At 48.1% G+C, this 20,334-nt stretch overlaps 1 protein-coding gene across 1 annotated transcript in view; it reads left to right on the forward strand.

Moving 5' to 3' along the window:
• The first annotated feature begins 288 nt into the window (after positions 1–288).
• The window catches only part of ddah1 (dimethylarginine dimethylaminohydrolase 1), a 64,273-nt gene continuing 44,227 nt past the window's right edge, over positions 289–20,334 (forward strand). The window contains exon 1 of the mRNA XM_038793619.1: positions 289–378. Coding sequence (XP_038649547.1) covers positions 376–378 — 3 coding nt within the window. The 5' untranslated portion in view covers positions 289–375. The remainder of the gene's footprint in view (positions 379–20,334) is intronic.

The raw sequence follows: 20,334 nt of genomic DNA on the forward strand, positions 1-20,334 counted from the left end.
TGGCCTCAGGACCTGGGTTCAAATCCCACCACGGCAGATGGTGAAATTTAAATTTAATTAATAAATCTGGGATTAAAATTTATTCTTGATGATCATGAAACTAAATAGTGTCCTTTAGCGATGGGGGCAGATTTGCTCAAATGTTACTGCGGTTGAAAGAGTTAAATTATGAGGTCAGGTTAGACAGTCCAGACTGTAGATCCTTGGAATGTAGAAGATTACGGGATGATCTAATTGAGGTATTTGAGGATTTAAAAGGGATGGACAGAGAAACTGGGTGGATGGGATTCTCCGTGGTCAATTGAACAATTGAAAAGTTCTAAATTGAGATTGGTAAATGTTTGTTGCATTAAGTGTTACCAGGATTGGGGAACTATGGTGAGTAAATCAAGTTAAGTTACAGTTTCACTGTGATCTAAATGAACGGTAGAACAGTGTTGAGGGGCTGAATGGCCTCCTCTTGTTCCTTTGTTCCCTGTCGATGAGTTGCCCCGCTGGGAGCATTCTGAATATCTGCGACTACACTAATCCCGGGTTCAAAATTGCAATTTTTGTTTTAATTTTTTATTGTAAGTGGTCTTTGAAGATGCAAGCGCACTTTACTCATGAACAAACTGTGTGCGTTATAATTGCAATGAAATGTTTGTTCCGTGTTGGCATTGTATATGCAAATCTCACCGTGTGCTGTCAGCCTCAATATGTTTGTTCGCTGAAGCATCACGAAGCTCCTTGCATTTATTGAACTCTTCCCGTGTAAAAGGGATGTCCTCAAAACAGGCTGAGCAAGATAACGACCTCTTCATCTGTTTTTCTTTAAGTGCTTCCAGCCCACTCACGTCGATCCTCAGTTGTTCATGAGCTCACAAGTGGGCTGTGTTTCTGTTTATTTTATATTTATTTCAATGAACCGGCCAATACTTGCTGAAACTACACATGTGTACGTGTGTCTCTGCATCTGCATGTATGGACATAGAATTCTACACACATGTTTGCAACCGCTGCTTCCTCGTCCCTTATGGAACATATATACAGTGGCGGCAGAATTGTGGCTGGTTTCATGTGGCTCAGTAAAATTGTACACAGCAGTAAATGTCAATCTGTTGTCATGGTAACAAACAGTATGTTTGTTAGTGACTACATCCAAGACTAACAGCAGGTTTTTTTTTCCATCTTCAGTGCATATTTTAGTCCCACATATTTGCCATTTAATTGTACAATAACCTTTTTAGAATTGTTTGGATTATTGGATTCCGTTTGTCGCTCTAAACTGGTGATCTCATGTCTGGTTATGTAAACGGTTCCTTGGTTGAGGATAGCAGATGAACTAATGATGAAATGGTCCGACTGTTTTTAATGAAACGAGAAATGAAGACAAACACTTGCTCCCTGCGAGATAGTGAGGCAGCGAGCAGATGACAACCTTTAATAAGCAGAAGGTCAGGGTGGCATTTCCTCAGCCTCGAATGGAACAATTCAAGCGAAAGCAAATTGAAAGATTATTTTCCGTGTCTCTCTCTTCAGAGAGCAGTGATTGCCAGTATTTTAAGGAGACACACAGTTGGGGTGGGTCTCAGTAATATATAAGGAAATGATGGAGTGGGAAGGGGTTTCAATAGGAGAGGTGAAGAGGAAGTGGGAAGAAGAGTTGGAAGTTATCATAGAATTTACAGTGCAGAAGGAGGCCATTCGGCCCATCGAGTCTGCAACGGCTCCTGGAAAGAGCACCCTACCCAAGGTCAACACCTCCACCCTATCCCCATAACCCAGTAACCCCACCCAACACTAAGGGCAATTTTGGACACTTAAGGGCAATTTATCATGGCCAATCCACCTAACCTGCACATCTTTGGACTGTGGGAGGAAACCGGAGCACCCGGAGGAAACGCACGCACACACAGGGAGGATGTGCAGACTCCGCACAGACAGTGACCCAAGCCGGGAATCGAACCTGGGACCCTGGAGCTGTTAAGCAGTTGTGCTATCCACAATGCTACCGTGCATTATGGGAGGAAACCCTGAGGAGAGTCAATGCTTCCTCATCGTGTGCCAGGCTTAGCCTGATCCAATTCCCGTACCAGCCGCCCCGGACAGGCACCGGAATGTGGCGACTAGGGGCTTTTCACAGAAACTTCATTGAAGCCTACTCGTGACAATAAGCGATTTTCATTTTCATTTTTTCAATTCAAGGTGGTCCACAGGGCTCATATGATTCTTGCCTTTGCCTCATTAATGGCCCGGAGCGAGTTCTGATGGAATGCGGTTGACTCTTAACCATCCTGCTGAAATGGCTGAGCAAACCACTCCAACAAATGCTGTCTTCATCAGTGATGCCCACATCCCGTGAAAGAAGAAAGGGGGGAATGTACTACCCACAGGGGTCATTGTGGTATGCGGCAAATAAGCCTCTTGAATGACGTGAGACCGGCAGGTGAGCTGCGGAGATGCCGTACGGTGTAGCTCGTGTACTGAGGCCTCCAGGTTGTGGTGTGAGAGCCAGCAGCAAGCTATGTTGAGATAGGTGAAGGAAGGTTCTTGGTGACAAACTAATCTTTATTGACACCCTTAGACCTGGATCTTCTCTCTCGAGTCAGGTTCATAGCTCCTTGAAGGTGGAGTGGCAGGTGGACAGGGTGGTGAAGAAGGCATTCAGCATGCTAGGTTTCATTGGTCATTGAACATTGAATACAGGAGTCTTGCTGAAGTTGAACAAGACATTAGTAAGGCCACACTTGGAATATTGTGTTCAGTTCTGGTCACCCTATTATAGGAAGGATATTATTAAACTGGAAAGAGAGCAGAAGAGATTTACGAGGATGCTCCCAGGACTTGATGGTCTGAGTTATACGGAGAGGCTGGATAGGCTGGGACTTTTTCCCTGGAGTATAGTGAACTTATAGAGGTTTATAAAATAATGAGGAGCATCGATAAGGTAGATAGTCAACATCTTTTCCCAAAGGTAGGGGAGTCTAAAACTAGAGGCTATGGGGCGAAATTCTCCGACCCCCACGACGGGTCGGAGAATAGCGGGAGGGCCTTCCCGACATTTTTCCCGCCCTCCCGCTATTCTCCCCCCCCCCCCCCCGCCCAACTCCCGACACGAATCGCTGCTGCCGTTTTTTTACGGCCAGCAGCGATTCACAGCTGTTCGATGGGCCAAAGTCCCAGCCCTTTACGCTGTTTTTACGAACGGCAAACACACCTGGTCTGGCCGTTCGTAAAAACGGCGGGAACAACTCGCTTTTTATAACCATGGCACCGATTGGCACGGCAGTACCACGGCCGTGCCAAGGGTGCCATGGGCCCGCGATCGGTGGGCACCGATCGCGGGCAGCGGGCCCGATGCCCGCGCACTATTTGTCCTTCCGCCACCCCGCAGTATCCATTCGCGGGGCGGCTGAGGGGCAACCCGGCCCGCTCATGCGCGGGTTTCGCGCAAATACGCGATGACGTCATCCGCGCATGCGCGGGTTGGAGTCTTCCAATCCGCGCATGCGCGGCTGACGTCATATGACGCGTCAGCCGGCGCTAACTCCGGCAAGCAGGCTTAACGAAATTCGTTAAGCCCGTGATGCCGGAGCTTGCGGCGTCGGGCTGCTAGCCCCGACCGGGGACCAGAATCGGTTCCCGGTTGGGAAGGGGCGCGCTGCCGTAAAACCCGCCCGGGTTTGACGCCAGCCTTACGATTTCTCCCGTTTTGGGAGAATCGCGCCCTATAGGTTTAAGGTGAGAGAAGAGAGATACAGAAGGGTTCAGAGGGGCAATTGTTTCACATAGAAGGTGCTGAGTGTCTGGAATGAGTATTAGAGGCGCGTACGATTTTGCCTTTTAAAAAGCATTTGGACAGTTCTGTGGGTAAGCTGGGTATAGAGGGATATGGGCCAAACGTGGGCAATTGGGACCAGCTTAGTGGTAAAAACTGGGCACGTTGGGCCAAAGGGCCTGTTTTCATGTTGTAAACCTTTGAGACTCTATGGCTCTATGAGTCGGGAACTCCTGACTCTGCAAACCCGGCTCGGGAGAAGGTGTCCCGGACGGTCAGATTTGCGTACCTGCAGGCTGTGTGTGTTAACTGGAACCGGGGCCCGGCTCCACAGGAAGTAATCCCGAGGCAGCCACAAGGGGGTGCTACATGTTGAGGTGGGCTGTGCCGAAGCCCAGGATCTCGTTCCAGTGCCATTTTGGTTAGGCTGCATCCCCGTGAAAACTCAGACCTTGATGCCTTGGGCAATAGCCACACAGAGAAATAAATGGCATTGGCCACTCTCAATTTAGATAGCAAACGTAAACCTTTATCAATTCTTTTGTTCTTATCCCTCTCCTCGAATAGTGATGGAAAGTTCAGGAACTCAGTGGGCTCTAGTTGTGTGCAGTCACCCGGTTAGCTCTCTCCCTTTCCTGACTGCTAACAAAACCTTTTCCTGCGGGTCCAGCGGAGATTCACACGGATGATCCCAGGAATGGTAGGCCTAACATACGATGAACGTCTGAGGAGTTTAGGAGGTTGAGGGGAGATCTAATAGAAACTTACAAGGTAATGAATGGCTTGGATAGGATGGACGTAGGGAAGTTGTTTCCATTAGCAGGGGAGACTAGGACGCGGGGGCACAGCCTTAGAATAAAAGGGAGTCACTTTAGAACAGAGATGAGGAGAAATTTCTTCAGCCAGAGAGTGGTAGGTCTGTGGAATTCATTGCCACAGAGGGCGGTGGAGGCCGGGACGTTGAGTGTCTTTAAGATAGAAATTGATAAATTCTTGATTTCTCGAGGAATTAAGGGCTATGGGGAGAGAGCGGGTAAATGGAGTGGGCTCGATGGGCCGAATGGCCTTACTTCCGCTCCTATGTCTTATGGTCTTATGGTCTTATGTACCCTTAAAGAATCCTGAGAATCTTGACATTTTCATTACTTCTAACACCAGTGTTGGTTTCCAAGCTATGTTAATCGGTTACAAAACCTTTAATCACATGATATTAAACCAAATTGCTCCCTGTGTATAAAACAAACATGCGGAGCTGGATACCCCAGAACGTGAGTGCATCTCGGGTGGAAGAAGAGGCGCTTCCATTTGTGGAGAGTGTTGTGTTATGTAATTTTGGAATAACACAAGCTGCCACTTGATGCAGTTTCGAGTAAAAGATGCTCCAGACTTTGAAGTGAGTTCAATGTGTTTTATTGAACTATTAGCACAGTTCTCAACGAGTTTGACTCTCTGCTAATCTAAATGTAGTAACTCAGTCTAACTGAACCAGCCTTTGCTCTGAGCCACGTGCTGGGGCGTGATGCTGAGAATACACCCTGTCTCACTCTGTAGATGTTGGTCTGTGGAAAGAGGCGGAGTGTGACTGCCTCACCCCTTTTATAGCGAGATCCCACCCCTCAGTGTCCTGACTGCTCATTGGTCGTGTCCTATTCTATGTGTTCATTGGCTGCATGTTTGCATATCATGACAGAGAGCAGAACCGGGAGCCAGAAATATAAATTCACTGATGAATACAGGAACAAAAACTTCACTGCGAGAGTAGTGGGTGGTTAAGGTGAACAGTTTAGATGCTTTTTAGCAGAAGCTAGGTAACTCATGAAGAAGAAAGGAATAGAAGGATATCGCAGAATTTACAGTGCAGAAGGAGGCCATTCGGCCCATCGAGTCTACACCGGCCCTTGGAAAGAGCATCCTACTTCAGCCCACACCTCCACCCTGTCCCGGTAACCCAGTAACCCCACCTAACCTTTGGACACAAAGGAGCAATTTAGCATGGCCAATCCACATAACCCGCACATCTTTGGACTGTGGGAAGAAACCGGAGCACCCGGAGGAAATCCAGACACGAGGAGACAGTGAACCAAGCTGGGAATTGAACCCGGGTCCCTGGCGCAGTGAAGCAACAGTGCTAACCACTGTGCTACTGTGCCGTCCCAAATAATAATGGGGCGAGTTGCAGATGGGATGGGGGGGAGCGGAGCCTCTTGTAAAACGTAAATGCCAATATAAACTAGCTTGGCTGAAAGGTCTGTCCCTTGCTGTGACCTCGATGTAATACCCAATTTGCGCTGTTTTCCTTGGAGTTTGTGAGGATTAAGTGCCATCACACTTTCTTCCTCTGTCTAAACACCAAGCACCAAGAGCCAGCACTGGGATTGGAATAGACACAAGTCTGGAAGCCCCCCCGGACTGTGCTGTTCATTGACCTCAGTTAGGGGAAGCAAGAAGAGAATTGAGGAGGTACAATCAGTCTTGGTGTCTTGGCCTGAGGAGGCGGGGGGGTGGGGGAATAAATAAGCCTGGGTTCCTGCTCCCGATCGCTGAAAACTCCAGTCAGGGAGAGAGAACAGGATCAGACTCAGGCACGAGGATAGTCAACTTGGCTCATCGACAAAGAGCAGCCTCTTTGGCAGGGCCCTTAAATGTGCGAATTGTACCCATGAAGTCATCTCCCAGTTACAACTGAGAAAGAAAGAGAGAGAGTGAGAATTGACAGTGGCGAAAAGAACCACAAACAGCAATTCTTTCCTGCTACGTAGTGTACAAGACGTGGCTTGACTCCAGATTTGAGAGGGTAGGAAAAATTTATTCCATCTGCTGTCAGAGAAAGTGCATCACACAGTTCTGGAATTTAGTTCAGTAACTAAAAGGCATTTTTTTTTTTTGGCAGACGTCCAAAAAAATAACATCACCGGCATAGCATTTTATTTTATTTATGAGCGTGACCTTTTCCAGCATGCTTGCTTCATAAGGTAGTCTATTACATAAACATACTGGCAAATCACAGGGAAATACAGGAGGAAGTTCAGGAAAGGCGTATACTCAACCTCCCCAATAAGAGAGGGCATTTAATTAGTACTTTCAAACCCAGAACTTACCATCAAAGCCCAATAATTACTTCTGATGTGTGATTGCTGTAGCTATCTTTGGCAAAAACAGTCGATACTTGCCACACTTCAAAGTCCTGCACAGAGGAACAAAATGCGGTACCTGTGAATTCATCATTTAATGGACTTGTGGTGTGTGCTTAACTGAATGTTCCCTGTTGATCCCCGAATAGTGACATGACATCTTTTACATCAGCTAAACAGGCGTATTGCTCATTTAGTCTCACCGAAAGAGTGGTGAGTGACTGGCTCGCATTGCCAGGGGAGGTTGTGGAAGCAGATACATTAATGGCGTTCAAAAGGCAACTTTACAAATACATGGATAGGATGGGTATAGAGGGATAGGGCACAAGGAAGTGCTGAGGGTTTTGGCAAAGGTTGGTATCAAAACCGGTGCAGGCTTGGAGGGCCGAAGGGCCTGTTCCTGTGCTGTATTGTTCTTTGAAGGATAGTACTTCCCAGGTGTTCAGAGGTGAGGTGCTATGAAAGGTGTGCGGACGCTTTTCATTAAAGGCGTTCTATAAATTCCAGTTCCTATTGTCACGGCAGAAAGCAGACAAAATTCTAAAATGCCCACCTCGCTGCGTCATATTCTGCCACCCACCTGCATCCTGTGTCAACTCAACATCTGGGCATTCAAAGACTTAAGAAATGACTAATGCAGAATGCATTTACTGCGCAAATAAAACAAAAACGTATTCAGGGCAGGCCTTTAAGGGTCGTTTCAACAGACGGTGAGCCCGAGCTGCAAAAAGAGAGAAAGAAAATGACAAATTTGGGCAACTCCACTTGAAACCAAATTTTCTGCCTGCGTTGCATCTTTTGTCGGAAGACACTGAACTTTGAGCAGCCTGGCGAGGGTCAGGGTCTGAAATGTTGGCGAGTTGCCACGTCTCCGCCCTGAGTCTAGAATTTCACTGGGCCTCTGATGAAGCGGCAACTCTGTTTTCAGAAATAACACAGCGAAGGCGGAAGGATCGGGAGATGAGGTCAAGTCGCAGCTGCAGTATGGCCTTGAAACGCTCGATTCAAAAAAAAACCCAGCCCCAGAGAAAGAATCTGTTGGACAAAATACCAACTGAGGTTACATTTTATGGAGGCGAGTGCGCTTCCGTACTTTATTAATAATTGATAGTTTTAATTGATACCTGAGCTGGTATATTCGCTGGCGTCACAATGCTGGTTAGTTTTTGTAACAGCGATGAATTAACAATGACTTAATTGTTGCCGTACATTTTAAACGCTAACTTATTAAAGGTATTTTGGAATGTCAATAGAAGTTTAATCCAAGATCGTTAACCACTTCCTCGGCCATTTTGTTATGTCGAGAAATGGTCTTCTTTCATTTTTTTCCAAAATACATAGAGTCCCTGAACCTAATCACGTTTCAAAGACTGGGTGGAACGTGAAAATTTGAATTGAAGGTTATTCAGGATTGCAGCTTATTTCCGTCAGAATTGGGTGTTTCTGCGAAGAGAGAAAGAGGTGGGGATTTCAGGAATATTTCTATCCAGGTTTGACTCTTTATTCCTTCACGGGACGTGTGCGCTGCTGGCAAGGCCGACCGCCCCTTTATTGCACAACTAAATGTCTCGCTGGGCCATTTCAGAGGGGCAATTAAGAGTCAACCACATAGAACATACAGTACAGAAGGAGGCCATTCGGCCCACCGAGTCTGCACCGACCCACTTAAGCCCTCGCTTCCACCCTATACCCTTAACCCAATAAATCCTCTTAACCTTTTTTTTTTGGACACAAAGGGCAATTTATCATGGCCAATCCACCTAACCCGCTGTTAGGTGGACTGTGGGAGGAAACCGGAGCACCGGGAGGAAACCCACGCACACATGGGGAGAACGTGCAGACTCCGCACAGACAGTGACCCAAGCCGGGAATCGAACCTGGGACTGTGAAGCCACAGTGCTAACCACAATGCTACCGCGCTGTTGTGCGTCTGGAGTCACATGTGGGCCAGACCGGGTAAGGACTGCAGATTTCCTTCCCTAAAGGGCATTAGCGAACCAGATGAGTTTTTAAATAACAATCGATGATAGTTTCATGCTCACTATTACTAGATTTCAGATGGGGCAGCACGGTAGCATTGTGGATAGCACAATTGCTTCACAGCTCCAGGGTCCCAGGTTCGATTCCGGTTTCCTCCCACAGTCCAAAGATGTGCAGGTTAGGTGAAAAAATGAAATGAAAAATGAAAATCGCTTATTGTCACGAGTAGGCTTCAATGAAGTTACTGTGAAAAGCCCCTAGTCGCCACATTCCGGCGCCTGTCCGGGGAGGCTGGTACGGGAAGGTAGATTGGCCATGATAAATTGCCCTTTGTGTCCAAAATTGACCTTAGTGTTGGGTGGGCTTACTGGGTTATGGGGATAGGGTGGAGGTGTTGACCTTGGGTAGGGTGCTCTTTCCAAGAGCCGGTGCAGACTCGATGGGCCGAATGGCCTCCTTCTGCACTGTAAATTCTATGATTTATATTCCTGATTTTATTTTTTATTAATTGTGTCAAATTTCTGCCAACTACCATGGTGGGATTTGAACTGGCACTCCCAAAGCAGTAGCCTGGGCCCCTGGGATGACTAGTCCAGTGATATTACCACTTTACCGCCATCTGATGGTACTGGCATTTGAATGGACTATTATTTGACTCCCTCTGTGCGTTAGATTTGTGCTACTGACCCGGTTAAAATGCTTGGCGGCAAAAAGCATGAATATAAAACTGTTCTGCTACTTTTAATCTGCTTCGTCAGTTGCAAATTCACAAACTGATCTTGGTTCTATTATTAAAGAACTCGTAAGCACCAAAATAGATACTGTGCAGATTTTTCCCACCGAGCACGAAGCAAGATGTAACGCTGATTCAGAAGAATTGAAAAACCACAGATGTGATGTAACAGCAGATGATAAATCCTCTTGGACTGCCTCAGGCTTGTACCCATAACAATTGGGCTTCCTCCCAACATGCTAAACTTCCATGATTGCGGCAGGGAAGACAATTGAATGTTGGATTGTAATGTACTTTCTTCAATGGGATCGCAAGCAACAGTAATCACAATCGACCCAGGATGTAATGCAGAACACACGAGCTGATTCCCACAGGATCCCCATTCCAGCTGCTTGTCCATGCGGAAAATTGGCAAATGCCACTTGAATTGAACAAATTGACTGAACAAAATTGGGGTTAAAGAGACACCCTTGCCCCCTTCACTCAGGTCGCAAATGACCGATTATCCTTTCTGCACCACCGTCAACTCAACGTTTCACCCACTTTCAGCGTGGAGTATCAGCGAGATTATGCGGGCAAGGGTACATCTGTAAACAATGCCAGCACAGTTTGATTCACAGCGACAACAAATAATGTCCCATTACATCTTGGCCTTTTGTCTCGGCTTCACGATATAGGACCATGATGAGTTATCGTCCTTGAGAGGAGGAAATCTGCCGTCCTTACCCGGTCTGGCTTACACGTGACTCCAGACCCACAGCAATGTGGTTAACTCTTAACTGCCCTCAGAGGTGGGCAATAAATGCTGGCCCAGCCAACGATGCCCACATCCATGGGCCAATAAAGAAAAATGTCAGTGATAGTGTAATGGGGAAAGTGAAAGGGGCTGTTTAGCACAGGGCTAAATCGCTGGCTTTGAAAGCAGACCAAGCAGGCCAGCAGCACGGTTCGATTCCCCGGACAGGCGCCGGAATGTGGCGACTAGGGGCTTTTCACAGTAACTTCATTGAAGCCTACTCATGACAATAAGCAATTTTCAGTTCATTTCATTTCATTTCATGGATGGGGACTGCATGCTCTACTGCGCCAAGTGGAATGAGTTGGAACTGCTTTAACCCTGTGGATACTATACAGTAAATACAATGGACAATGTACTTTTGTCGGCAATTTCCTTGGTAATTCTCCCAAATGCCACAACTTCAACAGAAACTGGGAAACATGGATTTCCAGGGACATTATGGTGCCAATTTGGGAAAAACCGTGAGGAAATTCCGTAATTCATTTTGTGCTGAGGTACAATGGAAATACCCAGCTTTAATAGAAGAGAACTACTAGCCAAGATTCTAGTTTTACACAGCTGTGTTCCGAGGTATGGACTTTTGTCACACAGTGGGGAGGGTTCATACCTGTGAGCCAGCAGCTCCAGGTCCGAATTCCCACCCCAGGACCGGATGGCCAAGGAAGTTCCGTTCATAACAGGTTTGAGAGTCAGCCTGCAAATCCTCCCAAACACACCAATGGCTGGCGGCAAGAGAGAGGGAGAGACTGCTGGCCAGCCCCTTACGCTATAGTCACCTGGCGACAGACTAGTGAACCATTCCGGAAAATGGACAAAAGTCTACCTTAGCACACCTCTAGATGCGGGAAGAGAATTGGAATTGGAGTGTTCCTGGATGCACAGTCCTTATTGTGCCAGTTCTATTCAGCTTCAGTCCTATTCCCCCATAAACATAACTGTGTGAAATTCAATGGGGCCAAGCTTATTGTCTACCTCACCTGCTCCCCATCATCCTTTAGTTCTCTTAGTGCCCCAAAAGTCTCCCCATCTCTCTTGAATATACTCGGTGATTGAGCATCCACAGCTCCGAGGGAGAGAGAATTTACAACTTTCTGAGTGAAGACATTTTTCTTCTCTTCCCTAAATGGCCAATTCCTTATTCTGACAGTCTGCTCACATTTCTAGATTCTCCAGACACGGGAAACATTTTATCTGTATTTACCCTGTCAAACATCTTAAGAATGCCATGCGTTTTGATTAAGTCACGTATCGTTCTTCTAAATTCAAGGGAATATAGGCCGTGAGTGAAAAGGGTACACCATTATAGAGTTACGATGGGCGGCACGGTGGCAGAGTGGTTAGCACTTCTGTCTCACAGCGCGAGGTGGATTGGCGCAAGGTTTACGGGGAAATGGCGGGGGGAGTGGGCCTAGGTAGACTGCTCTTTCGGAGGGTTGATGCAGGCTCGATGGGCTGAATGGCCTCCTTCTGCACTGCAAGGATTCTACGGAGGCTTCAGCACAGAAACGGCCATTCAGCCCAAATGGTCTGTGCTGAGTGAGCCTCCACCCAACCCTGTTCATCGAACCTAAATACACGTGGGGCTGGATTCTCCGTCGGTCGGATTCTCCCTTTTGCCGGCAGCGCACCCACCCTCACCCTCACCCTCGCGGATGTATCGACGGTGTGGGGATGCCCGCAATGGGAAACCCCATTGGTTGGTTGCCGGGATGGAGGATCCCTCCAACGAGGGCACATTGCACCAGAAAACAGGTGCAGACGATGGGACGGAGAATCCACCTGTGGGATATTCCTCTTAAATGTCTGTTATTTTGTGTTTCTTTACAACTGGGATTGAATGTAGATACTTTTTTTTAAATTTAGAGTATCTAATTTATTTTTTCCAATTAAGGGGCAATTTAGCATGGCCAATCCACCTACTCTGCACATATTTTGGGTTGTGGGGGCGAAACCCACGCAAACACGGGGAGAATGTGCAAACTCCACACGGACAGTGACCCAGAGCCGGGATCGAATCTGGGACCTCGGCGCTGTGAGGCAGCAGGGCTAACCCAGTGTGCCACCATGCTGCCCAAATGTAGATACTTTTGAAGGTGGCAGGAAAAGTTGCAAAGACTGTTTAGCAGAAAGTATATGCGATCCTCGGTTTTATTAATAGAGACAGAGAACAGAAAGACAAAGGAAGTTATGATAAACTGCTCGTTTACAAATTGCTGATTCGACCCCAGGTGGAGGATTGAGTCGAAATCTGGGTAACCAAGGCATTGGAGTCTATCCCCTTTCTCTCGCAGACCTCAGGCGAGCACCATTCTGTGCGGGTCCCACGAATGGGGCCCCGGGGATCAGGGGTCCCCAGGTTTCATCGTTTAATAGAATTTACAGTGCAGAAGGAGGCCATTTGGCCCATCGAGTCTGCACCAGCCCTCGGGAAGAGCACCCCACTGAAGCCCACACCTCCACCCCATCCCCGCAACCCAGTAACCCCACCGAGCCTTTTTGGACATGAAGGACAATTTAGCACGGCCAATCCACCTAACCTGCACATCTTTGGGCTTTGGGAAGTGCTTGCTCTCTGGGCAGCGTGGCACCCTGGAACTGCTGGTGCCAGCCTGGGTGCCAAGCCTGGTACGGCTAAGGTGTCTGTTTGTCGCTACCATCTGGCGGGAGCACTGCCAGCGTGCCAGGTTGACACTGCCAAGGTGCCAGGTTGGCATTATTTTACTGACGGGAATCGTGCCCAGCGTGCGATGTGAACAGGGGGTGGGGTGCGGGGAGGCCCTTGGACCCCCTTATAGGTGAGCTGGGGCTTTGGGGGTTTTGGGTGTTGTGCCTGGATCTCGAGCCTGTTTAAGAATAGTGTCCCAATCTCTCCCTGTACAAAATGTTCCAGTGAGCGGCGTTCCTCAGTACAGGAAACGGGACTAAGTGCGGCCTCGGCTGCGTTTGTCCTGCTGATGCCCGTACCTAACCGGGGTCGCGTTAGATAGTGTTGTGTTTCTCAGTGTTACGAGCACCAGGAAACACGTGGCTAAACGCGTTCGCTATGGGACTCTGTTTCAAATTGGTTAAATCGGGCCCCACCTCTGAAATTTAGGGGGAGATGGAACAAATCCCTTTTCTTAAATGAGTTTACAGGATGTCGGCGTTGCTGGCTATGTGAGCATTTATTACTCATCCTTAGTTGCCCTTCAGAAAGTGGTAGTGAACCGCTGCAGTCCCTGTGGTGTAGGTACACCCACAGTGCTGTTAGGGAGGGGTTCCAGGATTTTGACCCAGCGACAGTGAAGGAACGGCCGATATATTTCTAAGCCAGGGTGGTGAGTGACTTGGAGGGGAACCTCCAAGTGGTGGGGTTCCCAGGTATCGGCTGCTCTTGTCCTTCTAGATGGTAGTAGTCGTGGGTTTGGAAGGTGCTGCCGAAGGAGCAAAGACACAAAGAACCGTACAGCACAAGAACAGGCCCTTCGGCCCTCCAAATTTGCTGCCCTTCTACACTAAAACCTTCCGCACCTCCGGGTTCAGTATCCCTCTATTCCCATCCTATTCATGTATTTGTTAAGATGCTCTTAAACGTTCTTATCATACCTGCTTCCACCACCTCCTCCGGCAGTGAGTTCCAGGCACCCAGTACCCTCTGTGTAAAAAGCTTCCATCGCACACCTCCTCTAAACTTCACCCTTTGCACCTTAAACCTATGCCCCCGAGTTATTGGCTTTTCCATCTTGGGGAAAAGCTTCTGACCATCCACTCTGTCCATGCCCCTCACAATTTTGTAGACCTCTATCAGGTCACCCCTCAACCTCCGTCATTCCAGTGAAAATAATTTGGGTTTATCCAACCTTCCCTCATAGTTAATACCCTCCAGACCAGGCAACATCTGGTAAACCCCTTCTCCACCCTCTCCAATACCTCCACATCCTTCTGGTAGTGTGGTGACCAGAATTGAACACTATACTCCAAGTGTGGCCTAACTAAGGTTCGGTACAGCTGTAGCATAATTTGCCATTTTTTATATTCAGTGCTCCGATTGATGAAGGCCAGCATGCCATATACCTTCTTAACTACCTTACCCACCTGCGTTGCCACTTTCAGTGATCTGTGGATTTGTACGCCCAGATCTCTCTGCCTGTTAATTCTCCTGAGAGTTCTGGATTAAACTTCATCTGTCATCTCTCCACCCACTTCTCCAACCAATCTATATCCTGCTCTGTCCTTCTAGCCCTTATGAATGCTTCCTTTTTCTTTCTGACTAGGCCCACAATAGTCCTGGTTAGCCAAGATTCCCATTGCCACACTTATCCTTCTTCCTCACATCAACAAGCTGGTCCTGAATTCTAATCAACTGACATTTGAAAGCCTCCCACATGTCAGATGTCGATTTATCCTCAAACAGCCGCCCCCAATCTAAATTCTTCAGTTCCTGCCTAATATTGTTATAATTAGCCTTCCCTCAATTTAGCACCTTCACCCAAGGACTACTCTTATCTTTATCCACAAGCACCTTAAAAATCACAGAATTATGGTCACTGTTCCCAAACTGCTCCCCCATTAAAACCTTGACCATGTGGCTGGGTTCATTCCCCAATATCAGGATGGCCCTTTCCCTAGTTGGACTATCTACATATTATTTCAAGAAACCCTCTCGGATGCTCCTTACAAATTCTTCCCCATCCAAGCCTCCAGCATTAAGTGAGTCCCAGTCAATATAGGGGAAGTTAAAATCACCCACCACAACACCCCTGATGCTTGTCTACATACCTATTCCTTTATGTCTCGCTGGTTGTTGGGAGGCCTGTAGTAAATGGCCAACATTGTAATTGCACCTTGGCGAGTTACTGCAGTGCGTCTTGTAGATGGTACACACGGCTGCTCCTGTTCGTCAATGGTGGAGAGGCTGCTTCATTATCTGAGGGGTCGCGAATGGAGCTGAATCCTGGGGTTGATCAGGGATAGTCAGTACAGATTTGTTGGTGGGAGACCCTGTCTAACTAATTTAATTGAAATGAAAATCGCTTATTGTCACGAGTAGGCTTCAATGAAGTTACTGCGAAAAGCCCATAGTCGCCACATTCCGGCGCCTGTTCGGGGAGGCTGGTACGGGAATCGAACCGTGCTGCTGGCCTGCTTGGTCTGCTTTAAAAGCCAGCGATTTAGCCCAGTGAGCTAAACCAGCCCCTAATTGTATTTTTTGAAAAGATAGCTAAACATATTGATGAGGGTAACACGGATGATGTGGTTTACATGGATTTCAGTAAGGCCTTTGACAAGGTCCCATGTGGAAAAAGGTTAGAACCCATGAAATCCAAGGCAAGTTGGCAAATTGGATCCAAAATTGGCTTGTTGACAGGAGGCTAAGGATGATGATGGAAGGTTGCTTTTGTGATTAGAAAGCCTGTGACCAGCAGCGGACCACCATGGTGGGTGCTATTTGTTATCAACATTAACGACTTGGATGTGATGTCGAAGGTATAATTAGTAAGTTTACAAATGACACGTAAATTGGTGTTGTTGATAGTGAGGAGGGTAGTCTGATATTGATCAGCTGGTAAATGAGGCAGAGCAATGGCAGAAGGAATTTAATCCTCTAAGTGTGAGGTGATGTATTTTGGGAGGTGTAATAGTAAGATATACACAGTGTGCAATGAAGGTCCCTCGGGCATATTGAGGAACTAAGGGACCTTGGTGTACAAGTCCATGGATCCCTGAAGGTGGCAGCACAGGTAGATAGGGTGGTGAAGGAGGCAAACGGAATGCTTGCCTTCATTAGCCGGGGCACAGAATATAGGAGCAGGGAATTCTGGTACAACTTTCTAAAACATTGGTTAGGCTACAGATGGAATATTGTGTGCCGTTCTGGTCGCCCCACCATCGGAAGGACGAGATTGCACTGGAGGGGGAGCAGAGGAGATTCACCAGGATGTCGCCTGGGATGGAAAGATTCAGCTACGCAGAGAGACTGGGTTTGTTGTCCCTGGTTGCCGGGGGGGGGGGGGGGGGGGGGGGGGAATGACCTGACAGAGGTAGACAAAATTATGAGGGCCATAGATAAAGTATATCGAAAGAATCTTTTCCCATGGCAGAAATGCTTTAGACCAGAGGAAAGAGGTTTAAGGTGAGTAATAAATGGTTTAGACGGGAACTGAGGGGATGGTGGAGGCAGGAATTCTCGCAACATTCAAGAAACATCTGGACGAGCACTTAAATCGCCAAGGCAGAGTAGGCTATGGCCCAAGTGCTGGTAACTGGGATTAGTACAGACGTGGTTAGCATAGACATGGTGGGTTGAAGGGCCTGTTTCTGTGCTCTATGACTCTTGATCACCTCCTGACAAAGCAATGAAACAAAACGAAACAAAACGAAAATCGCTTATCGTCACAAGTAGGCTTAGAGATTAGAGAAATACAGCACAGAACAGGCCCTTCGGCCCACGATGTTGTGCCGAACCTTTGTCCTAGGTTAATCATAGAATTTTGGACAATTTTTCATGGCCAATCCACCCAACCTGCACATCTTTGGACTGTGGGAGGAAACCGGAGTACCCGGAGGAAACCCACGCAGTCACGGGGAGGATGTGCAGACTCCACACAGACAGCGACCCAAGTCGAAATCGAACTTGGGACCCTGGAGCTGTGAAGCAATTGTGCTATCCACAATGCTACCGTGCTGCCCTTAAGAAGAAGTTAACCTACACTCCATTATTCTACCCTAATCCATGTACCTATCCAATAGCCACTTGAAGGTCCCTAACGTTTCCAACTCAACTACTTCCACAGGCAGTGCATTCCATGCCCCCACTACTCTCTGGGTAAAGAACCTACCTCTCACATCCCCTCTATATCTTCCGCCATTTATCTTAAATTTATGTCCCCTTGTAATGGTTTGTTCCACCCGGGGAAAAAGTCTCTGACTGTCTACTCTATCTATTCCCTTAATCATCTTATATCAAATGAAGTTACTGTGAAAAGACCCCAGTCGCCACATTCCGGCGCCTGTTTGGGGAGGCTGGTATGGGAATTGAACCCGCGCTGCTGGTCTGCCTTGGTCTGCTTTCAAAGCCAGCGATTTAGCCCTGTGCTATTTGTCGTAAAAACATATTTTGTCAATTAATATCCTGAGGAAAGGAAATCTGCCATCCTCACCTGGCCTGGCCTACTCCAGAAGCACAGGAACGGAGTTGACTCTAAACTGCCCTCTAAAATTGCCATGCGAGCCACTCGAGGAACAATTGGTGACAGACAGCAGATGCTGTGCTTGCCAATGGTGCCTGTATCCTGGGATAGAAAAAATAAATTGCATTTTCACAAACCAAATTCACAAAGAACATCCCTTTGCCTCATTTACAATTTTTAAAGATTGGTCTCCTTGGATCTATATGCACTCCTTTCAAATTCTAGAATAATGGCCTGTCACTGAGACTGATAGTCACACTGCTCAGGGGATCAATATTAAAAGCATCAGAAAAACACTTAACAGCTATCAGTAATGTGTGCGTCATTTAGAATCCATTCAAAAACATGCTTAAAAGACGACAATTGACCCGGCACTTACTGATGAGAAGAAAAAGATCCCCTGTGACACTAATCTCCCTGAATTATTATATTATGTGAAAGGCAAGAGGAGGCGGCCATGGCAGAACTGTCAGAATCCAGCCTGATCAGTGAGTGTTTGTCTCTTTGAGTTACAGCCCAGATATGGACCATTAGTCTGACTGGTAGATGCTCCACATGAACCTCCTCCCAGCTCTCTTCGCCTGTCAGTATATCCTGTGTTAGAGGCAGATTTAAACATGGCTTCAAAGGGATAATTATCTGAAGAGTAAAGATTTGCAGGGCTACGGGGAATAGAGGAGCAGAATATATTTTGAAAGATGTGAAACTTGTGAATGTTGATTTTCAGGAAGTCAGAGAGCTGGCCTGCAGGTCCGGCAAGCGATCAGGAAGGCAAAGGTTGAGCAGGATTCTCCCAAATCCCCGCGGTGACCTGACGGCGGAGTTCAAAGTGGTGCGAACCACTCCGGCGTCAGGCCAACAGGAAGTTGCGGAATCCTCCGCACCTCCGGGGGCTAGGCCGGCGGCGGAGGGGTTGGCGTCGCGCCAACCGGCGGCGAAGGGCCAGCACGAGTTGGCGTATGCGCAGAACCGCTGCCGTGGTCCCGCGCATGCGCAGACCGGCCGGCTTATTCTAGCACATGTGCAGGGGGGTGTCTTCTCCGCGCCGGCCATGGCGGAGCCCTACAGAGGCTGGCGTGCAAGGAAGGAGTGCCCCCACGGCACAGGCCCGCCGGCAGATCGGTAAGCCCCGATCGCGGGCCAGACCACCGGGGGCCGGATCCCCCCCCCCCCCCCCTCCCAGCCAGCCTACCAGCCAGGTCCCGCCATGTGGGACCATGTCCAATCCATGCCAGTGAGACTGGCCAGTAACTGACGGCCGCTCGGCCCATCGGGGCCAGGAAATCTGCCGGGGGGGGGGGCCGCTGCCAACGTCCCCCGACCGGAGTGGCGTGATCCCCGCCCCCACTCGAAAACCAGCACTGGAGAATACGGCAGCCGGCATTGGCCGGCGGGGCGGGATTCGCGCCACCCCCCCCCGGGATTCTCCGACGAGGCGGGGGGTCGGAGAAACCCGCCCAACATGTTTCAAGAGGAGTGGAGTACAATAATAAAGAAGTCTTGTTGCAGTTGTACAAAGGTTAGGTGAAACCACATTGGGAATACTGTGGGCTGTTTTCATCTCTACCTTTAAGAAAGGATATACTTACATAGGAGGCGATGCAGCAAAGGGTCACTAGATTGATCCCTGGGTTTATGTCCTATGACTGGGCTTCTATTCTCCGGAGTTTAGAAGAATGAAAGGCGAACTCATTGAAACGTCCAAGAAACGTCCAAGACACCCGTTTCCCGGTGCGGAGCGCTCCCACCGGATCCTCTGTCCCGGCAGCCGGCCAATGGGTTTTCCCATTGTGGGCACCCCCACGCCGTCAGGATATCCAACCCCATATCGTTTATATTCTTGGAAAAGGCACGGGAGTGGGGCGACCTAAGTTGTTCTCAAAGAGAGCCAGCATGGACATGGCAGGCCAAATGGCCTCCTTTGTGATGTAACCATTCCATGATAACTTTCTATTCCTTTCTCCCTCATGTAGTCACCCTGCTTCCCCTTAAAGTCAATGATGTGAGTTACCTCAGCCGCTCTCTGTGATAATGACTTCCACATTCTCACCAGCCTCTGGATACAGAATATTCATTCCCCTTCATTGGTACAGAAACCATCCCTCAGACACCTCTCCCCCCTCCGTTCCTGACACCTGTCGGTAACTCCCTTCAAGTACTGGGGCACAGTAATCCCTCGCTATGGCCTCCTCCTGACCAATGGTGAGCCAACGTCCTGATCATTTTGATTGAAAAGTTGGCCAGTCAGGTGAAGCTGTGACAGGTTGACCATTCATTGGCATCGTGTTTCCTCCAAAGATTTCACATTGAGCCCCTGATATACCCACAATTTCCAGAAACTGTGGAACGGGGTGTAATGTGGAGCATCAACTCAAGTTTCAAAGAGGGATGTCCACAGTTTATTGACTAGTTTCAGTCAGGCAGCCTCTCTAGCTCCCCCATTTGCAGTATTTCCTTGATAATTTTCTGCTAACTGTTGCCTACCTTGCAACAGTGACGACACTTAATCGACTGTAAAACACTTTGCATGGAACTTACATAGGAAATAGGAGCAGGAGTACACCAATCAGCCCCTCGAACCTGCGCTGCCATTCAACCAGATCATGATCACCGCCCTCTGAATGAAGAAATTCCTCCTCATCTGAGCCTTAAATGGTTTATTATCCTGAGAGTGTCTCCTCTAGTTCTAGAATAGCACCTCCCCCCTCCAAAGCCAGGGGGGAACATCCTTCCTGCACCCACCCTGTTGAGCCCTTGTAAGA

Source organism: Scyliorhinus canicula, chromosome 4 (genome assembly GCF_902713615.1).
Source record: "Scyliorhinus canicula chromosome 4, sScyCan1.1, whole genome shotgun sequence".
In the NCBI taxonomy this organism is placed as follows: Eukaryota; Metazoa; Chordata; class Chondrichthyes; order Carcharhiniformes; family Scyliorhinidae; genus Scyliorhinus; species Scyliorhinus canicula.